This window comes from Oratosquilla oratoria, chromosome 41 (assembly GCF_046742065.1).
Source record: "Oratosquilla oratoria isolate Oo_2021 chromosome 41, ASM4674206v1, whole genome shotgun sequence".
NCBI lineage: Eukaryota > Metazoa > Arthropoda > Malacostraca > Stomatopoda > Squillidae > Oratosquilla > Oratosquilla oratoria.
In genome coordinates, this window is record NC_134817.1 from 34,079,498 (window position 1) to 34,100,790 (window position 21,293).

General features: G+C 43.9%; 1 protein-coding gene across 1 annotated transcript in view; it reads right to left on the bottom strand.

Moving 5' to 3' along the window:
* Window positions 1-17,851: 17,851 nt before the first annotated feature.
* The window catches only part of Ptr (patched domain-containing protein), a 93,862-nt gene continuing 90,420 nt past the window's right edge, over window positions 17,852-21,293 (bottom strand). The window contains exons 9-11 of the mRNA XM_076178569.1: window positions 21,068-21,274; window positions 20,616-20,879; window positions 17,852-20,225 (exon numbers count right to left, since the gene is read on the bottom strand). Of these exons, the coding sequence (XP_076034684.1) occupies window positions 19,176-20,225; window positions 20,616-20,879; window positions 21,068-21,274 (1,521 nt within the window). The 3' untranslated portion in view covers window positions 17,852-19,175. The remainder of the gene's footprint in view (window positions 20,226-20,615; window positions 20,880-21,067; window positions 21,275-21,293) is intronic.

Sequence of the window (21,293 nt, forward strand, 5' to 3'; positions counted from 1 at the left end):
CTTTGTATTTGATTATCCCAGTAATTATTGTCCTTTAGTGCAATTGGGATTTAATCTATAGGATGGGTGGGAAGATAATGGGAGGGACTGCATTATTTTGACGTTGCCTCCCTTCTAAAGGGGAAGAAGACCTTGGTTATCGAGAATAAAATAGATAACTAATACTGTTTGGTAAGTGCCCGAGAAGTGTTTAGTAGAATTAGAAGGGACTAAAATAAGTGGCTAGGTCATACATATATCAAAGGCTTTTTCCCCCTTACAGGGGGGGTAGCCAAAAAGAAAAAGACATAGGAACCACTCCCATCCAATGGATTCATTACATATTCCACTCCCCTCCACCCTCCTCCCTCCCTCTTGGCACCTTGATAACAGGTCATCCCTGCATCCTGTCCACTGCCCTGGCTAGGTGATTAAGTTAGTTATTGACTGGGTAGTACTACATATACCAAAGGATTTTTCCCCCTGATAAGGTAGGTTGTTGGCATAATCACTCCTTCATACAGTCTCCTCGTAGCATCCATTCCCAAAAGTACTTCTCGTTACACTTTTTAATACAAGGCATTTACTCTTCTCTCAACCTACATTCGACCTCCCCCACTCCTCCCTATCCTGCCATATTCACACCCAAGTATCTAAAACTATCCACTTCCTCCAGTCTCTCTCCCTACTCACTTTCAGTCTGCTGCCACTTTCTTACCTTTACACACATTTATCTTCAATGTCCTTTTGCACACCTTCACAAACTGTCACTAAATTCCTCGGTCCATCCTCTGATCCTGCTACAAGTGCACTGTTGTCTGCAAACAACAGCTGGTTTACCGTATTTTATGGCTTGCAAGACTGCATCTTGGAAGACACGCCTTAATTGAAAGAAATTTCCAAGAAAAAGTCCTTCTCATCAAGAACACATTCACCATATACCTGACCACTGAACACAAAAACAAGAAGCAAGGAGTCTGCCAGACTATTGACTCTGCATTCAATACAAATTTGCTGGAGCACTTGCCACAAATTTACAACTATGTGAATAAAAATACTATAGGTGAATATGTACACACAGTGAAGCAGTCTTTCTCTTGTTTTAGTGGCGGGGGATGGCACGTATCGTTTACATTACAGAATCGCTTGTTCAATTTTGTTTGTATGGCAAACATACATATACCAAAGGCATTTTCCCCCTTAAATGGTTAGTAAATATACTATACATTTTTCATTGTCCAAGGGTGCAGTTCGGAGGTCATGATTAAGCTTGTGGCTCGGCTCCAGGATGGATTGTGGTATTCGAAATACACCAGCTAAGTACTGAGTTTGTCATAAAAGGCTGAATTAAATAGTACTGTAGCTATTGTCATAGTGTAATGACTCTACATACAAATCCAAGTCACTATTGGTCAAGTGTCCAAGCTCACTTGAGCCTTACAATAGATTGTTCGTCTTGAAAGACATACTAGTATTTTTCAGGGTATTTTTTTTTTAGGAAAGTGTCTTGTAAGCAATAGAATATGGTATCTCCCACTTCTCTCAATTTTCTTTAACCATCTCTAATCCCTGACCCATTACCCTTGCATTTATGTCTCATGCCACCCCATCCGTATATAAATTCAACAGCCAGGGCGAGATAACACATCCCTGACAAAGTCCCACTTTTACCTCGAACCACTCTTCCTTTCTAATCCTAACACACGCTCTACTATCGTAAAAACTTGATTACTCCTAAAAGCTTTCCTCCTATCCCATATATCTGCAATAACTCCCACAGTGCCTTCCTGTTTACCCAGTCATAAGCCTTTTCCAAATCCATAAAAGCTTGAAATATATACTCAATTTTTCCTATAGTTTTTTGCCACAAAAACCTGATCAACACAACCCCTACCTGTCCTAAACCCACACTGTTCCTCACCAATTCCCTCTGTTCCTCACCTAATCCTCTCAAGACCCTCACAAGTCTTCCCAACTACACTTAACAAGCTGATCCCTCTGAAACTGCTACTCTCACACTTGTCCCCTTCTCCCTTGTATAATGGAACTATACAGGTTGAACCAAGGACATGGTTCATTAAATTCCATGCTACAAAGTCCTCTGTAAGGGGTATCGTCCTAGCCTTTCCATAGGGGGGAGTTTGTGATGTTAAACCATATACAGGCACTCCTCCAGTCCTCTGGCACTCTACCCTCTCTTAAACATTAAATAACCGCACCAGCCAGTCTACCATCCCTGCACCCTTCACTATCTTTCCTTATTTCTCCTCCATTTTTTTCCTCACTCATCACTCATTTTCTTAGTGCTTCCCACTGCAACTAAGTTTCCCTCCCCATCCTTCATATTTAGCAACTCACTAAAATACTCTGCCCATCTTCCTCTTACTGCCTTCTCTTCCATTATCATCTCTTCATCTCCACCTTTTTTCTACTTGATGTGCCTCCTCTTCCTCTCTTAATTTTTCCATAAAATCTTATTACTTTCAAAATGTTCTGTCATACTCTACCCCATTTCACATCTGCTCTCCTCTTTGCCTTCTTTATCTTTGCTTTACTTCTCTTTTCTTTGTACCTCGTATGATTTCCACGTCCTATTTTGTAACCAAACTTGCTTCTCTTCTACAACTTTCTTTGCTTCCTCACCCCACTACTCGCCCTTCCTTCTATTTCCTCCCATCCTCCTTGTTCCACACACAATCTTTGCACACCTTGTGACTCCCTCCTTGAATTCTTGGAAAACCCACAGAGGCTAGCAAGTCTTGGCCATTCCACATATCTGGTAAGATTCATAAGCTATTATCTGTAGTACTAGTGTGTGGACTGTTTACATGTTGAAAACTGTAGCTGGTTAGCAAAGTTAAAAAAAATTAAGGAATGTAGAAGGTTATTGATGGGTTTTTGAAAACTGGCAGCTTTGGTGTCCATTTTGCAGGTACCATATTCACTGCTCAGGGAGATTGCAATCCTTGTGTGATGTGGAAACAAATGAGAGTACTACAAAAACAGGGATTTTACAGAGGACCTACAGCTCCCAGGTAGTGTAAGATGTTTGGTGTGTGATGGCTGCATAATGTGCATTTTGTGTATGATACCAAGCCTACTCTGCTGGTATTGTCTTGGTGCTGGATAGTGATCTGAATACAAGTGTGCTAGTAGCTCTTTCTATTCTAGGAGGGATTTTTCTGTGGGGCTGTAGGATGGGGTTTGGTTTAAAAAAAAAAAAAATGATTTTGTAGTGCAGATTGTAGCTGTAGTAGGTATTTGTATTTTATATATATATATATACGAATGATAAGAATGGAAAGACACAATTGGGAACGAGACTTCCTGACCGGTTTTGCCTTTGAGGCTTCTTCAGAGGTAATATTTACAGAGAATGAAATCATTGGTATTTGTAGGGCAGTTGCTGTGGTTTATAAGGGATGTGGGGTGGGATTCCATATGTTGCTTGGCTTGGCGGTCATGTGGAGGCAGGTGGATATATTTGTTTGTGTGAGCAGTTGTCTCGTGGCATATTTTGCAATCTTGATATCTCCTGTTCTGTTGTTCAGCAACTGCCCTACAAATACCAATGATTTCATTCTCTGTAAATATTACCTCAGAAGAAGCCTCAAAGGCAAAACTGGTCAGGAATAAAGTCTCTTGTTCCCAATCGTGTCTTTCCATTCTTACCATTCATGCACCTGTCATTATGTCACGAGAGATATATATATGTATAAGGAAAGATGAAGTAAAGGCAGTTCAGATGAGAGCAGGTAAGGCACCTGGGTTGGATGGATGTCATGCAGAATGTCTTAAAGGAGGTATAGTGATGGTGGACTGGCTGGTGAGGTTATTTAATGTTTGTTTAAGAGAGGGTAGAATACTGGAGGAGTGCCTGTATAGTTCCACTTTACAAGGGAAAAGGGGACAAGTGTAAGTGTAGTAGTTTCAGAGGTATCAGCATGTTAAGTGTAGTAGGGAGGGCCTATATTGAATTTATTAGGAGAGGAACAGAGGGAGTAATTGGTGAGTAACAGTGTGGGTTTAGAACAGATAGTGGTTGTGTAGATCAGGTTTTTGTGATAAGACAGATATGTGAGAAAGCTATAGGAAAAGGTAAGGATGCTTTTTGGGCTTTTATGGATCTGAAAAAGGCTTATGACAGGGTAGACAGGAAGGCACTGTGGGAGTTATTGCAAATATATGGGGTAGGAGGAAATCTGTTGAGAGCCCTCAAGAGTTCTTATAAAAGTAGTAGAGCTTGTGTTAGGATTAGAAATGGAGAGAGTGAGTGGTTTGAGGTAAAGGTGGGACTTTGTCAGGGATGTGCCATGTCGCCCTGGCTGTTGAATTTATATATGGATAGGGTGGTGCGAGAGGTGAATGCAAGGGTAGTGGCTCAGGGATTGGAGATGGTTAAAGAAAATGGAGATAAGCCAGTTGTTGTTTGCTGACAACACTGCACTTGTAACAGGATCAGAGGAGGGGTTGAGGAAGTTAGTGCGAAAGAAGGAAGTTGAAGATAAATATTGGTAAAAGGTGATGAGATGTACAAGGGGAGAAAGTGGCAGCAGACTGGAGGTGAGTATTAAGGGAGAGAGACTAGAGGAAGTGGATAGTTTTAAATACTTAGGTGTGAATGTGGTAGGAGTGGGGTTGGAGGTAGAATGTAGATTGAGAGAAGTGAGTAAATACCTTGTGGTATTAAAAAGTGATGAGAAATAGACATTTGGGAATGGATGCTAAGAGGAAATTGTATGAAGGAGTGCTTGTGCTGACAGCACTTTACAGGGCAGAAACATGGAACATAAGAAAGAGAAAAGGAGTTTGAATGTGTTTGAGATGAAATGCCTGAGAAGTATGATAGGGGTTACTAGTCTAGATAGAGTGAGAAATGAGGTGAGGAGAACAGGGATGGAAAGGGAGTTGGGAGATAGGGTTGATGAAAGAGTATTGGGATGGTTTGGACACATGGAAAGAATGAGTGAAGAAAGATTAGTTAAGAGGAGTGGAAGGAGTGAATATGAGGGGGGGGCCCAGGACGAGATGGATGGATAGGGTAAAAGGGTATTGGGAAACAGGAATGTACAGGTAGTCGTCGACTTACGACCTATGTGATTTACGACTGATCGACTTTACGACCACGAGATAGTGCAATAATATTTAACATTTAATAGAGTAATAGAACTGCAATATGCCTGGCAGCGCAGAACAATTACTCCGCATGCCGTGAGACGCGAGTACGATAGTTTTGGCAGGCTGCCAACACTGTCAGTATCCCAGCCAGCTAAATATTCTTTCAATTTTTTTCTTTGAAGTAAAATGTTTCCTAATTTTGCATTGCATTTTGTATTTCTATATGTTTTGCAATTAACAAAATGTAACAATAAAACTTTTTTTTTTATGCCTAGGCTAGTTTGTTGTCGATAACAATATGTTCGGCACAGTATGTAAGCGAAAAGAATGTGTTTTGAAATAAAAAAAAAAATCTTAATTTTGCCTTGCATTTTTTATTTTTATGTTTTGCAATTAATAAAATGTAACAGTAAAATTTTCTTATGCCTAGTCTGTTATCGATAACAATATATTCGGTTCAGCATTTTATGTTTTGCGAATGTAACAATAAACTTTGTTTATGCCTAGTCTGTTGTTAACAATATTTTCGGTACAGTGCGTAAACGAAATGAATGTGTTTTTAAATAAAAAAAAAATTCCTAATTTTGCCTTACAATGATTTTAATGTAATCAACAAAAAGTGTTAGTAGGTCAAAGATGACAGGACTTTATTCAGTATGCATAGGCCTTGGCTATGTTTCCTAATGAAATTTATAAAAAAGTTAATGAAAGTCTGATGGTAAAATAATATTAGGTTAAAGATGATAGGATTTTATTCAGTATGCTTAGGCCTAGGCTACGTTTCCCAAAGAAAATCAGATAAAACTACAAAAAGGTTAAAAAATACTGTACAACATAGTTCAAAGATGCTAAGATTATTTCAATATGCTAACTATAATATAAAATATATATATATATACAGTAACAAAAATATTTAAAGGTAATATATACTGTATATATATATATATATATATAGTAACAAAAATATTTAAAGGTAATATATACTGTATATATATATATATATAAAGAAATTAAGAGAGGAGGAGGAAGCGAATCAAGTAGGGAAGAAAAGGTAAAAGGTACAGATGGAGAGATGATAATGGAAGAGATGGCAGTAGGGGGAAGATGGGCAGAATATTTTAGGGAGTTGCTAAATGTGAAGGAGGATAATGAAAGAAAGATAGCTGCAGTGGGAAATGCGAAGAAAATGAGAGTGATGAGTGAGGAGAATGGAGGAGAAATAAGGAAGGATGAGGTGAAGGCAGTTGTAAAGATGATGAAAGCAAGTAAGGCACCTGGTCTGGATGGATGCCATGCAGAATGTCTGAAAAAGGGAGGTTCAGTGATGGTGGACTGGTTGGTGAGGTTATTTAATGTTTGCTGGAGAGAGGGTAGAGTACCGGAGGACTGGAGAAGTGCCTGTATAGTTCCTCTTTACAAGGGAAAAGGGGACAAGTGTGAATGTAGTAGTTTCAGAGGGATTAGCCTGTTAAGTGTAGTAGGGAAGGCTTATGGGAGGATCTTAATTGAGAGGATTAGGATAGGAACAGAAGGAGTAATTGGTGAGGAACAGTGTGGATTTAGGACAGGTAGAGGTTGTGTAGATCAGATCTTTGTGGTAAGACAGATATGTGAGAAAGCTATAGGAAAGGGGAAGGATGTTTTTTGGGCTTTTATGGATCTGGAAAAGGCTTATGATAGGGTAGACAGAAAGGCACTGTGGGAGGTTATGCAGATTTATGGGATAGGAGGAAAGCTTTTGGGAGCTGTCAAGAGTTTTTATGAGAGTAGTAGAGCTTGTGTCAGGATTAGAAATGGAGAGAGCGAGTGGTTTGAAGTAAAGGTGGGACTTCGTCAAGGATGCGTTATGTCGCCCTGGCTGTTCAACTTATACATGGATGGGGTAGTGCGAGAGGTGAATGCTAGGGTAGTGGGTCAGGGATTGGAGATGGTTAAAGAAAATGGAGAAAAGTGGGAGGTGAGCCAGCTGTTGTTTGCGGACGACACTGCGCTTGTGGCGGGGTCAGAGGAGGGATTGAGGAAGCTGGTGGCAGAGTTTGGGAGAGTATGTGATAGAAGAAAGCTAAAGATAAATGTGGGTAAAAGTAAGGTGATGAGATGTACAAGGGGTGAAAGTGGCAGTAGACTGGAAGTGAACATTAAGGGAGAGCGACTGGAGGAAGTGGATAGTTTTAGATACTTGGGTGCAAGTGTAGCAGGAAAAGGTGGAGTGAAGGTGGAGGTAGAATGTAGATTGAGAGAAGCGAGTAAATGCCTTGGTGGATTAAAGAGTGTAATGAGGAATAGACATTTGGGAATGGATGCGAAGAGGAGACTGTATGAAGGAGTGATTGTGCCAACAGCACTGTATGGGGCAGAAACGTGGAACATAAGAGAGGAAGAGAGAAGGAGTTTGAATGTGTTTGAGATGAGGTGTCTGAGAAGTATGGTGGGGGTTACTAGGCTGGATAGAGTGAGAAATGAGGAGGTGAGGAGGAGAACGGGTGAAAAAGGATTTGGGAGATAGGGTTGATGAAAGAGTATTAGGATGGTTTGGACACATGGAAAGAATGAGTGAAGAAAGACTAGTAAAAGAGGTATGGAAGGCAGATGTGGAGGGAGTGAACATGAGGGGACGTCCTAGGATGAGGTGGATGGATGGGGTGAAGGGGGCTTTGGGGAAGAGGGGAATGTCTGTTGAGGAAGGAAGGGAGAGGACGGAAGACAGAGGTGAGTGGAGAATGGTTGTATATGATTGATGATGTGAGGCATGAGGGGGAATGGGCGGGGGTGGGGTAGTATGTGTGAGTAAATTTTGACACAGCCCGAAGGGATTTCTCCCCGTCCTCTCCTTCTCTGCAAGGGGGGACGGAGAGGGGGGGGTCGCCGATTAAATGAAGCGGCCTTGCTGTGGATGTGCTGTGTCTTGCGACACTGCTTCTGGGCGGTGGGCAGGGTGCAGGGATGACCCGTCATCCAGGAGGTGCTCAGATGAGAGGGAGGGTGGGAGGGGTGTGGAGTGTATTTAGGGATGAAATGGGTGGGAGTGTTTTTATGCCTTTCCCTTTTTGGCTACCTCCCTTGTAAGGGGGAAAAAGCCTTGGTATATGTATGTATGTATATATAAAGACTGACTTGCGTCCAGATCGACTTACGACCTGTCTGTCGGAACCGAACTCGGTCGTAAGTCGATGACTACCTGTATGTTGAAGGATGGGAGGGGACAGAAGATGGGGGTGAATGGAGAATGGTTGTGTATAGATGATGCATGAGGAGGAATGGGTGGTAAGGGAGTATGTATGAGAAATAAATTGACTCCGCCCGTCTTCTCCTTTTCTGCATGAGTGGATGGAGAGGACAGGGGGCGGGATCACTGAATTAATGTGGATGTGCTGTGTCTTGCAGCACTGCTTTTGACCCAGTTCAGTGGCCAAGATGCAGGGATGACCCGTCATCCAGGAAGTGCCAAGATAATGGGGAGGGAGGGGAGTGGAATATATAGGGGGGATGGAATGGGTGGGAGTGGTTTCTATGCCTTTGTGTTTTGGCTACCTCCTGTGTAAGGGGGAAGTAAGCCTTTGGCGTGTATATTTTAAGGTGGGAACACTTGTGAAGGAAGTAAGATGTGGGAATCTTGCAATATGGTCTTGTATTAGACCATTTGATGTTGAGGTGGGTTAGGTGTGCATTTAGGTAGACCAGTTGTTGTTGTTGTTGTTCCCTAGACACACTGTCCGAGCAGTCCCATCTCCCCAATTAATGCCATGGCCAAAACGGGGTTTTTATGCCTTTGTTTTTTTGCTACCTCCCTCATAAGGGAAAAAAGCCATTGGTATATGTATGTATTCCAAGATTGCTGTTCCTCATGCGAGTCACAATTATGCATAGACCAGTGGAAGCATTTGCTTGAAAGTAAAAGACTGGGTTATTTGGTGTAGAGAGGTTACAATATAAGTATGGTTAGAAGGTTGTCACTTAACATCCGAGATAATGTCACTACATAGCATCAGGCATTTTGATTCCCCTTGTAGAAGGCAAGAGGGTAACTGAAAGGAGATCAGATGGAATTTATGATAGGGAAGTATTGCGCAAATGTTCAAGTGGGAAATGTAGGAAGATTTGGTTCTGGCATCTTGAAAGGGTGTAAATGGTAGAAATTAAATAGAGGTATTCCAGGATTTTTTTGTTTTTATCGCCTCTTACGATTCAAGTGGGAAGGCTTGATGGCAGTATTCTTTCCCTCCATTACTTCTGACCCAGGGCAGTGGGCAAGATGCAGGGATGACCCATCATCCAGGAAGTGCCAAGATAAGAGGGTGGAGGGGAGTGGAGTATGATAGGGATGGAATGGGTGGGAGTGGTTTTTATGCCTTTGTTTTTTTGCTACCTCCCTTATAAGGGGGAAAAAAGCCTTTGGTATATGTATGTATTCCAAGATTGCTGTTCCTCATGCGAGTCACAATTATGCATATCAACCACCTTCAGTGTTTATCCAAGTGAATTTTAATATCTAGAGCTGTATCATATTCAAATCTCTTTGCTGGACATTTATGCTATTCAATGACAGTGTGGTCGGCACAACCATTTCTACCTATGTCTAGGTTAAATCTTAGTCCTAACTACTAGAGGCTGTTATTTTTATCATCCAGTAAGGGTTATCCAATGTGAAAATGCATTGGATGACCCTGGAATATGGCAGTATAGGTAGTTGATTAGATTTTCTTGGAGAAAATTATGAAGTTCAGCACATAAAAGATCCCACAAGATCACTGTGAAAACAAAACTGATAGAGAAGGTGAAAACCCCCCTAATCTGGGGGTGACCTGAATATGAATCAGGTGAGAAATGAGTCTCAAGCTGTCAGGAGAGATTTGTTTTGGAAGTTGATAGGGACACCTTTCCCAACCATGTAGTCAATGAATGGAAGAAATTTCCTGCAGATGTAGTGTACTGTACTGTTGCTCAAAGTTGATTAATTCGGGTAAACACCTAAGCAATAGGTTATGATGGCTGCCAATTATTTGGTTTGCTTCATTTAACCATCTGTTTTTAGCATCTGACCTAGTTATGGACCAAAAGGTCTCCTGTTTCAATTTTAGTGCTATATTTCCCTTTCAAATTATAAAGATTTGTGTGGGGGATGGGGGGTGAGGAAGTATGTATGAGAAAAGTTTGACACAGCCCTAAGGGATTTCTCCCCGTCTTCTCCTTTCCTGCATGAGGGGACGGAGAGGGGGGGTCGCCAAATTTATGAAGCAGCCTTGCTGTGGATGTGCTGTCTTGCGACACTGCTTCTAACCCAGGGCAGTGGACAGGATGCTGGGATGACCCGTCATCTGGGAGGTGCCGGGATGGGAGGGAGGGAGGGGAGTGGAATATGTGGGAAATGGAATGGGTGGGAGTGGTTTCTATGCCTTATGTGAGAAGAGTGTAGAGAAAAGGGAGGCTTTTTGGATGGATTTAAATGAGTGCATATAGGGATTAGGGGGAAATGTCAATGTAGTGGTATTGTGAAACATTAATTAACTAATAGATGAGTGATTGAGAAGTGTGGAGTTCTAGGAAAAAATTGTAGTGGAGAGTTGATGTGTCTAGAGAGTTGATGATAGCAAATACAGTGTTTAGGAAGAAAGTCAAGCATAAGTACACATGGGAGAGGGTGCTAGATAGAGCATTAATAGACTATATAGTGGTAACCAGGAGTATAGTAAGAAGAGTTAAGGATGTACATGTTCTAAGGGGAGAGTGGGAAATATCAGATAATTAAGGGAGGCAAAGAGGAGAGATGTGAAATAGGGTAAGAGTATGACTGAAAATGTGAAAGTAATAAGATGATTTGGAAGGAAAATAAGAAAGAAAGAGGAGGGGAATCAAGTAGAGAAGAAAAGGTAAAAGGTGCAGATGGAGAGAGGATAATGGAAGAGAAGGCAGTAAAAGGAAGACAGGCAGAGTATTTTAGGGGGTTGCTAAATGTGAAGGATAGGGAAGGAAAGGTGGTTGCAGTGGGAAGTGCTAAGAAAATGACTGATGAGGTATTGCAGATATATGGGATAGGGGGAAAACTTTTAAGAGTAGTCAAGACTTTGAGTTAAAGGTGGGACTTTGTCAGTGATGTGTTATGTCGCCTTGGCTGTTCAATTTATACATGGGGTGGTACGAGAGGTGAATGCAAGGGTAGTGGGTCAGGCATTGGAGATGGTTAAAGAAAATGGAGAAAAGTGGGAGATAAACCAGTTGTTGTTTGCTGACTACACTGCACTTGTAACAGGATCAGAGGAGGTGTTGAAGTTAGTTGCAGAGTTTGGGAAAGTGTGTGAATGAAAGAAGTTGAAGATGAATGTGGGTAAAAGTAAGGTGATGAGATGTACAAGGGGAGAAAGTGCCAGCAGACTGGAAGTGAGTATTAAGGGAGAGAGACTGGAGGAAGTGGATAATTTTAGATACTTGTGTGCAAATGTGGTATAAAAGGGGGGAGTGAAGGTAGAGATAGAATGTAAATTGAGAGAAGCAAGTAATTGCCTTGGGGTATTAAAAAGTGTAATGAGAAATAGACATTTGGGTATAGATACTAAGAGGAGATTGTATAAAGTTGGGTGATTGTGCTAACAGCACTGTATGGGGAAGAAACATTGAACATAAGGAGTAGTTTGAATGTGTTTGAGATGAGGTGTCTGAGAAGTATGATAGGGGTTACTAGGGTGGATAGAATGAGAAATGAGGAGAATTGGGTTGGAAAGGGTGTTGGAAGGTAGGGTTGATTAAAGTGTTGGGATGGTTTGGACACATGGAATGAACGAGTGAAGAAAGATTAGTAAAAGAGGTGTGGAAGGAGTGAACATGAGGGGCCGACCTAGGATGAGATGGATGGATGGGGTAAAAGGGGCTTTGGGAAACGGGGAAATGTCTGTTGAGGAAGAATGGGAGAAGACAGATGATATGGGTGAATGGAGAATGGTTGTAGATGGATAATGCTGTGATGCATGAAGGGGAATGGGTAGGAGATGGGAAGTGAACGAGTTTGTGTGGAAAATAAATTGACACAGCCTGAAGAGATTTCTCCCCATCTTCTTTTATGCATGAGGGGAGAGGGGGGGGTATCGATTTAATGAAGCAGCCTTGCTTCTGACCCAGGGCAGTGGGCAAGAAGTAGGGATGACCCATCATCCAGGAGGTGCCAAGATAAGAGGGAGGGAAGGGGGTGGATGGGAGTGGAGTATGTAGGGGATGGAATGGGTGGGAGTGGTTTTATGCCTTTGTTTCTTGGCTACCTCCTTTGTAAGGGGGAAAAAAGCCATTGGTATATGTACATACATATACATATACCAAGGCTTTTTCCCCCTTTTCAAGGGAGGTAGCCAAAAAGGGAAAGGCATAAAAACACTCCCACCCATTTCATCCCTAAATACACTCCACACCCCTCCCACCCTCCCTCTCATCTGAGCACCTCCTGGATGACGGATCATCCCTGCACCTTGCCCACCGCCCTGGGTCAGAAGCAGTGTCGCAAGACACAGCACATCCACAGCAAGGCCGCTTCATTTAATCGGCGACCCCCCCTGCATAACTGCATCGTGATGCATGGAAGGGAGTGGGTGAGGGATGGAAGGGGGTTTTAAGGGAGAGAGTGAATGATATTCTGAGATTTCTCTCCATCTCTTTCTGCATAAGGAGATGGAGAGGGGGGGGGTGCCAATTAAATGAAGTGGCTTTGTTGATGTGCTGTGCCTTGCTGCATTGCTTCTGACCCAGGGAGAGCCAAGAAAAGGAGAGAGAAGTGGTGAATAGGAGTGGAGTATGTGAGGATGAACTGGATGGGTGTGGGAAAAACCCTTGTTATGGATGTACAATTACCCTTGGTATATATAATTACATTTACTTGGGTTAAATTTCATTAGCCACTTTTGAGACCATTACTCTAGTTTGTTTAATTATGCTTGAATGCTCCAGTGATATGAATAATCCTTTGTTGTTCTCCACAGCTTAACATCAGTGAATTTCAAGATAGATTTGAAGTCCACAGTTAGTGTCCCATGGTGCCATGTGATTCTGAATCTGGAACGTGGTATTGCTGCAGGATTGGAGTATATTTTGACTTGGACCTCAGTGATAGGTAGTATAAGGCCCAATGAGGCCACTGGTTCTTGACCCTTTTCACTCCGTTTCCCCTACATTAATTCTCAGCATTGGTGTGTTACACCTTCATTCTTCTACCTCCATCTCCACTCCTCCCTTTCCTGCCACATGCGCTACCAAGTATCTAAAGTTGATAAAGAGAATCCCTCTGCTTTATTAAAGTTGACAGTCATAATTATCTTCTGTTTCTTCTGCCAGAAGAGTGGTTTCTTTTTAATTCTCAGATTCATAACACTAAACCTAGGTCTCGTAACCACCACTGAAAATGTTTTGGCTCAGGACATAAAACACCACCAGTTCACAAAGTGGGTTTTTGATCTGGGCCCAAATGTCTGCACAAGTGGCGGTTGGTATGTGTTGGATTGAGACCGAGGTGTACACAGTACTGTAACTTGTAATGGCAAGCCATAGAGAACAACTTGGTGTAGGGAGAGTGGAAATGGAATGTCATGCTTAACCTCTTCGATACATCATGAGACATGAGTGGGTATATGAGAATGCCATCATCAGTGTCTTGATTATATTTATTTTGTAGTTGTATGTACTGGTTTTAATGTTTGCTGGAGAGAGGGTAGAGTGCCGGAGGACTGGAGGAGTGCCTGTATAGTTCCACTTTACAAGGGAAAAGGGGACAAGTGTGAATGTAGTAGTTTCAGAGGGATTAGCTTTTTAAGTGTAGTTGGGAAGGCTTATGGGAGGATCTTGATTGAGAGGATTAGGAGAGGAACAGAGGGAGTAATTGGTGAGGAACAGTGTGGTTTTAGGACGGGTAGAGGTTGTGTAGATCAGATCTTTGTGGTAAGACAAATATGTGAGAAAGCATTAGGAAAGGGGAAGGATGTTTTTTGGGCTTTTATGGATCTGGAAAAGGCTTACGATAGGGTAGACAGAAAGGCACTGTGGGAGGTTATGCAGATATATGGGATAGGAGGAAAGCTGCTAGGAGCTGTCAAGAGTTTTTATGAGAGTAGTAAAGCTTGTGTCAGGATTAGAAATGGAGAGTGGTTCGAGGTAAAGGTGGGACTTCGTCAAGGATGCGTTATGTCGCCCTGGCTGTTCAACTTATACATGGATGGGGTAGTGCGAGAGGTAAATGCAAGGGTAGTAGGTCAGGGATTGGAGATGGTTAAAGAAAATGGAGAAAAGTGGGAGATGAGCCAGCTGTTGTTTGCGGACGACACTGCGCTTGTGGCAGGATCGGAGGAGGGATTGAGGAAGTTGGTGACAGAGTTTGGGAGAGTATGTGATAGAAGAAAGCTAAAGATAAATGTGGGTAAAAGTAAGGTGATGAGATGTACAAGGGGTGAAAGTGGCAGTAGACTGGAAGTGAGCATTAAGGGAGAGTGACTGGAGGAAGTGGATAGTTTTAGATACTTGGGTGCAAATGTGGCAGGAAAAGGTGGAGTGAAGGTGGAGGTAGAATGTAGATTGAGAGAAGCGAGTAAATGCCTTGGTGGATTGAAGAGTGTAATGAGGAATAAGACATTTGGGAATGGATGCTAAGAGGAGACTGTATGAAGGAGTGATTGTGCCAACAGCACTGTATGGGGCAGAAACATGGAACATAAGAGAGGAAGAGAGGAGGAGTTTGAATGTGTTTGAGATGAGGTGTCTGAGAAGTATGATGGGGGTTACTAGGCTAGATAGAGTGAGAAATAAAGAGGTGAGGAGGAGAACGGGGGTGGAAAGGGAGTTGGGAGATAGGGTTGATGAAAGAGTATTAGGATGGTTTGGACACATGGAAAGAATGAGTGAAGAAAGACTAGTAAAAGAGGTGTGGAAGGCAGATGTGGAGGGAGTGAACATGAGGGGACGTCCTAGGATGAGATGGATGGATAGGGTGAAGGGGGCTTTGGGGAAGAGGGGAATGTCTGTTGAGGAAGGACGGGAGAGGACAGAAGACAGGGGTGAATGGAGAATGGTTGTATATGGATGATAATGTGATGCATGAGGTGGAATGGGTGGGAGGATGGGGGGTGAGGTAGTATGTGTGAGCAAAATTTGACGCAGCCCGAAGGGATTTCTCCCCGTCTTCTCCATTTATGGGGGGGTCGCCGATTTAACGAAGCAGCCTTGCTGTGGATGTGCTGTGTCTTGCGACACTGCTTCTGACCCAGGCAGTGGACAAGGTGCAGGGATGACCCGTCATCCGGGAGGTGCTAAGATAAGAGGGAGGGTGGAGGGGTGTGGAGTGTTTTCAGGGATAGAATGGGTGGAAATGATTTTATGCCTTTTTCTTTTTGGCTACCTCCCTTGTAAGGGGAAAAAGCCTTGGTATATGTACGTGAGAATTTGACTTGTATTGAGGAGGTTAAGATAAATCATCTATGTTGGTACTTTTAAAGAGAGGATTCAAATATGATGTTTTCAACAATTTGTGCTTATAGTGTTTCAAATGGGGTGTTGAATCTTATTAAATTCCAAGAGGAGGATTTTGGGTAGTAGAGTGGATAGGGGAAAAGAGAAGGGCTCACCACAGTGGAGAGATGTGGGGGATTGGGGAGACCTGTAGTTCCTTGTATGTTGGGAGAGAATGCTGTCTTGTTCCTGTGCGTATTGTAAAAGGTGACTAAAGAGATTGTAACAAGAGGGTCTAGATCAGTGGTTCTTAGCCTGGGGTACGAGACAAGATAGCCAGTGCAATGGTGCTGTATATTTTCCTTTTCATATTGTATTTAAATTTGATGGGGGTTCGGGAATTTTTTCAGAGATGCCAAGGGGTATGGGCAGTGAAAAAGGTTAAGAACCACTGGTCTAGATATAACTGTTTTTCTTTTCTCTTATTTTTTCCCCAGAAGTCTTGATTAATGGACAACACTGATTTGGTCAAGTAATGAAAGACAAACTGGAAGACATTATGACTTTAATTACACCTGCTCTCCTGGTACACCTGCAAAAATATATAATATTGGTCATATCAACAGGCAAGTATACATTACATTTGTGCACCTTTGTTCATGTGATGTACACATGTGAAAAGTCTTCGGAATCTGTACAGTTGTACTGCTTGTGCAGTTCCGTTCCATAAAACACCTGCACAAACTGAGTATAAAATCTTTAAAGACACCAGCAGGTGCACCTGTACACATCATATTCACATTTGTTGGCCTTGAATCCCAGTGCATATGTAGTGCATGTGTATGTGCACACACATACACACATTTGTTTTTTACTGAGAGGCTATACAAGTGTCAATGATATCTACGGGTGTGGTGGTGGACTAGGACGGAGTCAATCGTGTGTCACGAAATTGCACATAAAATGATATATGTAGACAGTGTATATATATATATGGTATAAATACACAGGTCAAGGAAGGGGGGGGGGAACAGAAACCATACAAACTTCTCTCCGTCTGAATACAGTAAATATATTCTTCTTGTTAACAGAATTCTAGTGATAAAATCTAGCACTTTGAAATACAAATATAATCTCTAATATTTTTTTTAAACACAATGACGTATTCTAGAATTTTGAAATACATTTACATAACTAAACCTGTGCTTATTCTCACGTACTGAACAAGACACATTGAAGTGTACACAAGTAAGACCACTAATACACAACCTCCCTCACATGAAAAACATTGACATGATTAAACAATAAATTTATGTATATGTATGTATACACACACCCAAATACATGTATACTTGAATGTGTACATATACATATACACATGCATATAAATATTCTCCTAAAAAACACACACACATGTACATTTTCTTGCACACTATTGGTACAAAATATCTGGCACACACACACATGTAAACATGCTGACAGATTTAAAATGATAATTGAAGTAGAAAAAAAATCTTAAAATTACCATTTCTTGACTAAAACACATACACAGTAAAGAACCCTTTAAAACGTGACAACATAGTTCTAATTTGGATTGCTTCGCTTGTCTTCTGTACAAGGACTGCCTTGACAAGGAGTCTAGGGAAGAGACTGTGTGGTGTCTGTTCTTGAAGCTTATTGGTTCAGTTTCCCAAGGAGGTTACAGCAATTAGAGGGAAATTTAGCTGCCAAGAAATTTAATTTTTCTTTGAGGACTTGCGTTGCATCCTCGAAGGAAATTCTTGCACACTTAGATGCCCTAAAGTTCCCTCAAGTGACCTTAGGGCTCCTGACAAACCATCCAGTGTTGTGTTAGGGAGTTTGTGCATCAGAAGAAGCTGGTCACCCTCTTGAGTTCCTGGTAGAGGTCCATCTGAAGTACTATTTTGAAACCCATTATGTGTGGTACTTGTGGTCCATCTTGAAAAAATGCCTCAACTTCTCTTGGAGACTCTGCATCAGGTAGGTGTTGGTTATGTCAGAAGGATTTATTTTCTTGATGGCCACTTCATGTGAGAGCATGCTTGCAGACCCACATATTCAAACTTGTTTAATTTCCAATCCTATTTATATCTACCTAATTGTAATATACAGGAATACACCTATACTAATTGGGGCTTGTCCACATCAAACTTGGTTTCAGATTGATTTACATTTTTTTACCCAAATATTCCACAAACTGATGCACCTCTATGGAAAACTATTTCTTAAATCTTTCATAGTGCGCTTCATTTGACAGTTCACCTTTCTTTTTGTTGACACAGTATAGTCACTCCATATCATCTTGGGGAAAAAAAAAAAAAAAAAAAAAAACACAAAGCAAAGTAGTGCTTATTCTGGGAAGACCCCTTGCCTAGGACAGTTTACAACCACAAGAGTGCCATCCTCCAGGAGGCTGTTGTAGGTAGCCTTCTCTAACAGTGGTTAGCTCCTGAATTTGGCAATTCAGCTTCATAAGCAGTCCAGTTGAGTAGGAGGTTGCAGACTGTGGGGATTCGCTTTTTTTTTTTCCTTCTTCTTCTTTTTTTTTTTTTTTTTTGTGGCCAAGTACGGGTCAAGAAACGTTTTTGGGCATTACTCAAAAATTCTATTTATTTAAAATTATAATAACCCTCATTCCCTGCCCCCAGACTTCAAAATAAACTAAAAATATGCTAATTATATTTGAGGTCGTTTCATATGGTAGGATTTTTTTTCTTGAATTTACAGTTTTCTGACAACACAAATAAAAAATAGAAATGTTTATCGAAGCTTATGGAGCAAGTCGTGCATTATAAAATGGTAAAACTAGTTTTTTGAACCTCAAAATAATTTACCCCATTTGGCGTAATTCACCCGTTCTCTGACCCATGCTCCAGATTTGCTTTCCCTTGCCGTAGAAGGGGGAAGCAACGATGGAGAGATAAGCGAAGTGATTTCGTCATGGAACCTAGAATCTAGTCTAGGTAAGAGGGAGGAGGCGACAGAGGGGAATAGGTGTAGATGGAGGGGGGAAATGGGGGGGTAGGGGGTTTGTTTGATGCATGACAGTGATGATATGGGTGCGAGAAATGACGGGGATTGAAGAAACTCTCTGAAGGGGGGAAATGGGTGGCGGGAGGGTGGGAGTAAGAATGATGAGGGCGGGAGGGAGGGAGGGGTGTGGGCGTGAACGAGACGGGGATCACGTGAGCAAGAAGAGGAGGAGGGGTCGAGAGGTAGTGCCGACCCCACCCCCTCGGGTGCCCCGGTTCCAAGGCTCAGCCCCCGCCCCCACGTGAGGATGAAGATGGCACGCGAGGCCCTCCGGAGGGAGGCTGGGTAGTAGGAAGGGCGGAGGCAGGGAAGGGAGGAACCTGTCCCCCGTTCTTCCTCCTCTCCCTCCGGGGCCCCCAATGAGGCAGATTCTTCGTCGTCAACACACCGCTTGAGTCGTTGAAACACCGGCGGCTACCAACCCCGGCCGGTGCCGTAGTACACTGCCGGTCTTTATAACACACTATGTACACATACAGCTGCACACCTGCTTGCTATGATACACTATATACAGCTGTACATCTGCTCGCATGGCACATGTCAAGGCGAGGCGCTTCGGCTGCACCACAGTCAAGGTAGAGAGTTCCAACGCGTGCGGTGACGCTGAGCCTGGGTTAATGGTATTCACGATAACGTCCGTGCAGGTCCTGATGATGGCGACTGCTGCTGCCGCTGCTCCGAGGGACCCGGGCGCTGCTGTAGCGTGGCGCCCCCATACTCGGGCGCGCCGAGTCCCGCGGGCGGGAGTCCTGGGATCTTGGGCGGGAGTCTTGGGAGCGTGGGCGGGAATCCTGGGACCGTGGGCGGGAGTCCTGCTCACGCATGGAGGAGCGCGACTCGTGAGGCCGTCTGGAGGGGGAGGACCTCCTCGTTCGCAGGTCCTCCTCGGAGTACAAGAACCGCCCGAGGCCCTCAGCGGCGTTCGCCGACGCCCGCGCCGCTCGCCGCTGCTGTTCCGCCAATCGCTCCTCCGCGCCTATGACATCATCGCTGATGTAGCCCTTGTTGCTGTAAACCTCGAGGAGTGGCAGCGCCCCGCGGTCGCTCGTCCTCCGCCGCTTGTCCTTGGCCCCTGCCGAGGTGCCGTTCGACTCGACGATATCAGTGGCGCCCTTCTTGGGGGCGTTGCCCTTGCTGAGACTCGATTCACTCGACTCTTCGCCCGAAGTACCAAGGCCGAGGTCCTTCTCGAGACTCGTACGGTCGTCCTTCCTGTTGGCAGCAGCCATGGCGTTCTGGTCCACCATGAAGGCACCCGATCTCGCCAAGGCCACGGGGCCGTTGCCGTTGACGCTCTGCGGCCGGGGGATCTTGAGGGCGTCGTCGTGGTGGTTGTGGGCCACGGCGGGAGGCGGCAGCGACGTGCCCAGCTCCGCGAGGAAGAACGGGTGGGAGAGTCCGACGTTGGGGGGCAGCGGGGCGGCCTTCTTCTTGCTCTTGCAGGAGCCCGGCCCCAAGAGCGAGAGAAGCACCGGCAGGAGGAAGATGCCGTGCATAGCGCCGAAGAAGATGACGAGGAAGACGGTCTTGAAGAAGGTGATGAAGATGTAGGAGGGGGCGAAGATGAGGGCCAGGATGCCCAGGATGGTGGAGAGGGCTCCCTGCAAGATGGGCAGACCGAGGCCATAGAGGCACTCGCGAACGCGTTCGTCCGGAGTGTCCACCTGAAGAAGAAGAAAATAACAAAATCATACTGGTGTGAAGAGCCCAGTTACTGCTGTTCATTTGTGCCTTTGTTCTGGCTGGCGCCAAGAGATTTTATTCAGCCGAAAGGGAAGGGGGTCCATGAATGTAAGGTTTTGTTTACATAGGGACATGATTCAAACGATTTAGCAAAGTCCATAAAGTGGGCGGGATACAGTAATGACCCTTTATCCACGAGGAGCTAAGATGATAGGGAAGAAAGGGTGGTAGATGGGGATGGAATGGCGCGCGTGCCTTGACTTGGCTACCCCCTTTATAAAGGGGGGGGGGAAGAAGCCCTTAGTATATAGAATAGGATAAAGCTTACATCTCAAACACAAGTCCAGTAAACGCGGGAACGCTCGACTCACCTTGGCAGACATGTAAGCGTAGGAAATATGAGCCGAGAAGTCCACGCTGAATCCGATACACATGATGAGGTTGATCATGGAGATGGAGTCCAGGTTGACACCCCAGAGAGTCATGTAGCCGATGACGCCGATCTCGATGGAGACGATGGAGAAGGCCACCCACAGGGAGCAGAGCGGGTTTGGGATGAAGAGGAGCGAGACGACCATCATGATGCCCGCCGCCAGGCAGATCGACTGTATGCTCGTGGTCCGCACCAGCACGTACTGTCACGTGATGAAGGACAAGGTTACCACGTGAAGCACGTAAGAATGAAAGGTATGCTACATATACGAAGGCCCTAACCCCCCGTGTAAGGGGTTTGGCTAAGAAACGTTCACAAGCAACATCCCTCCCATCTAAGCATCTTCGTGATGAAGATTCCCCCCCCCCCCACCTAGACATCCTCGCTAACCTGATCGAAGTAGATGAAGAATGGGTTGAAGACGGTAACATTGAGCGGAGACTCCTTAGCCACGGTTCGGATGGCTTCCATCATGTCCTTGTCGGCGTTGGCGTCGATGACGTCCTTCGTCTGGATGACGAACCGCGAAGCCTCGATTCGTGTCATGTCCTCGTTGAAGATCACGTCATTGTAGAAGAGCTGCTCCGGCATCATGTACTGCAAAAGACCCGCGGAG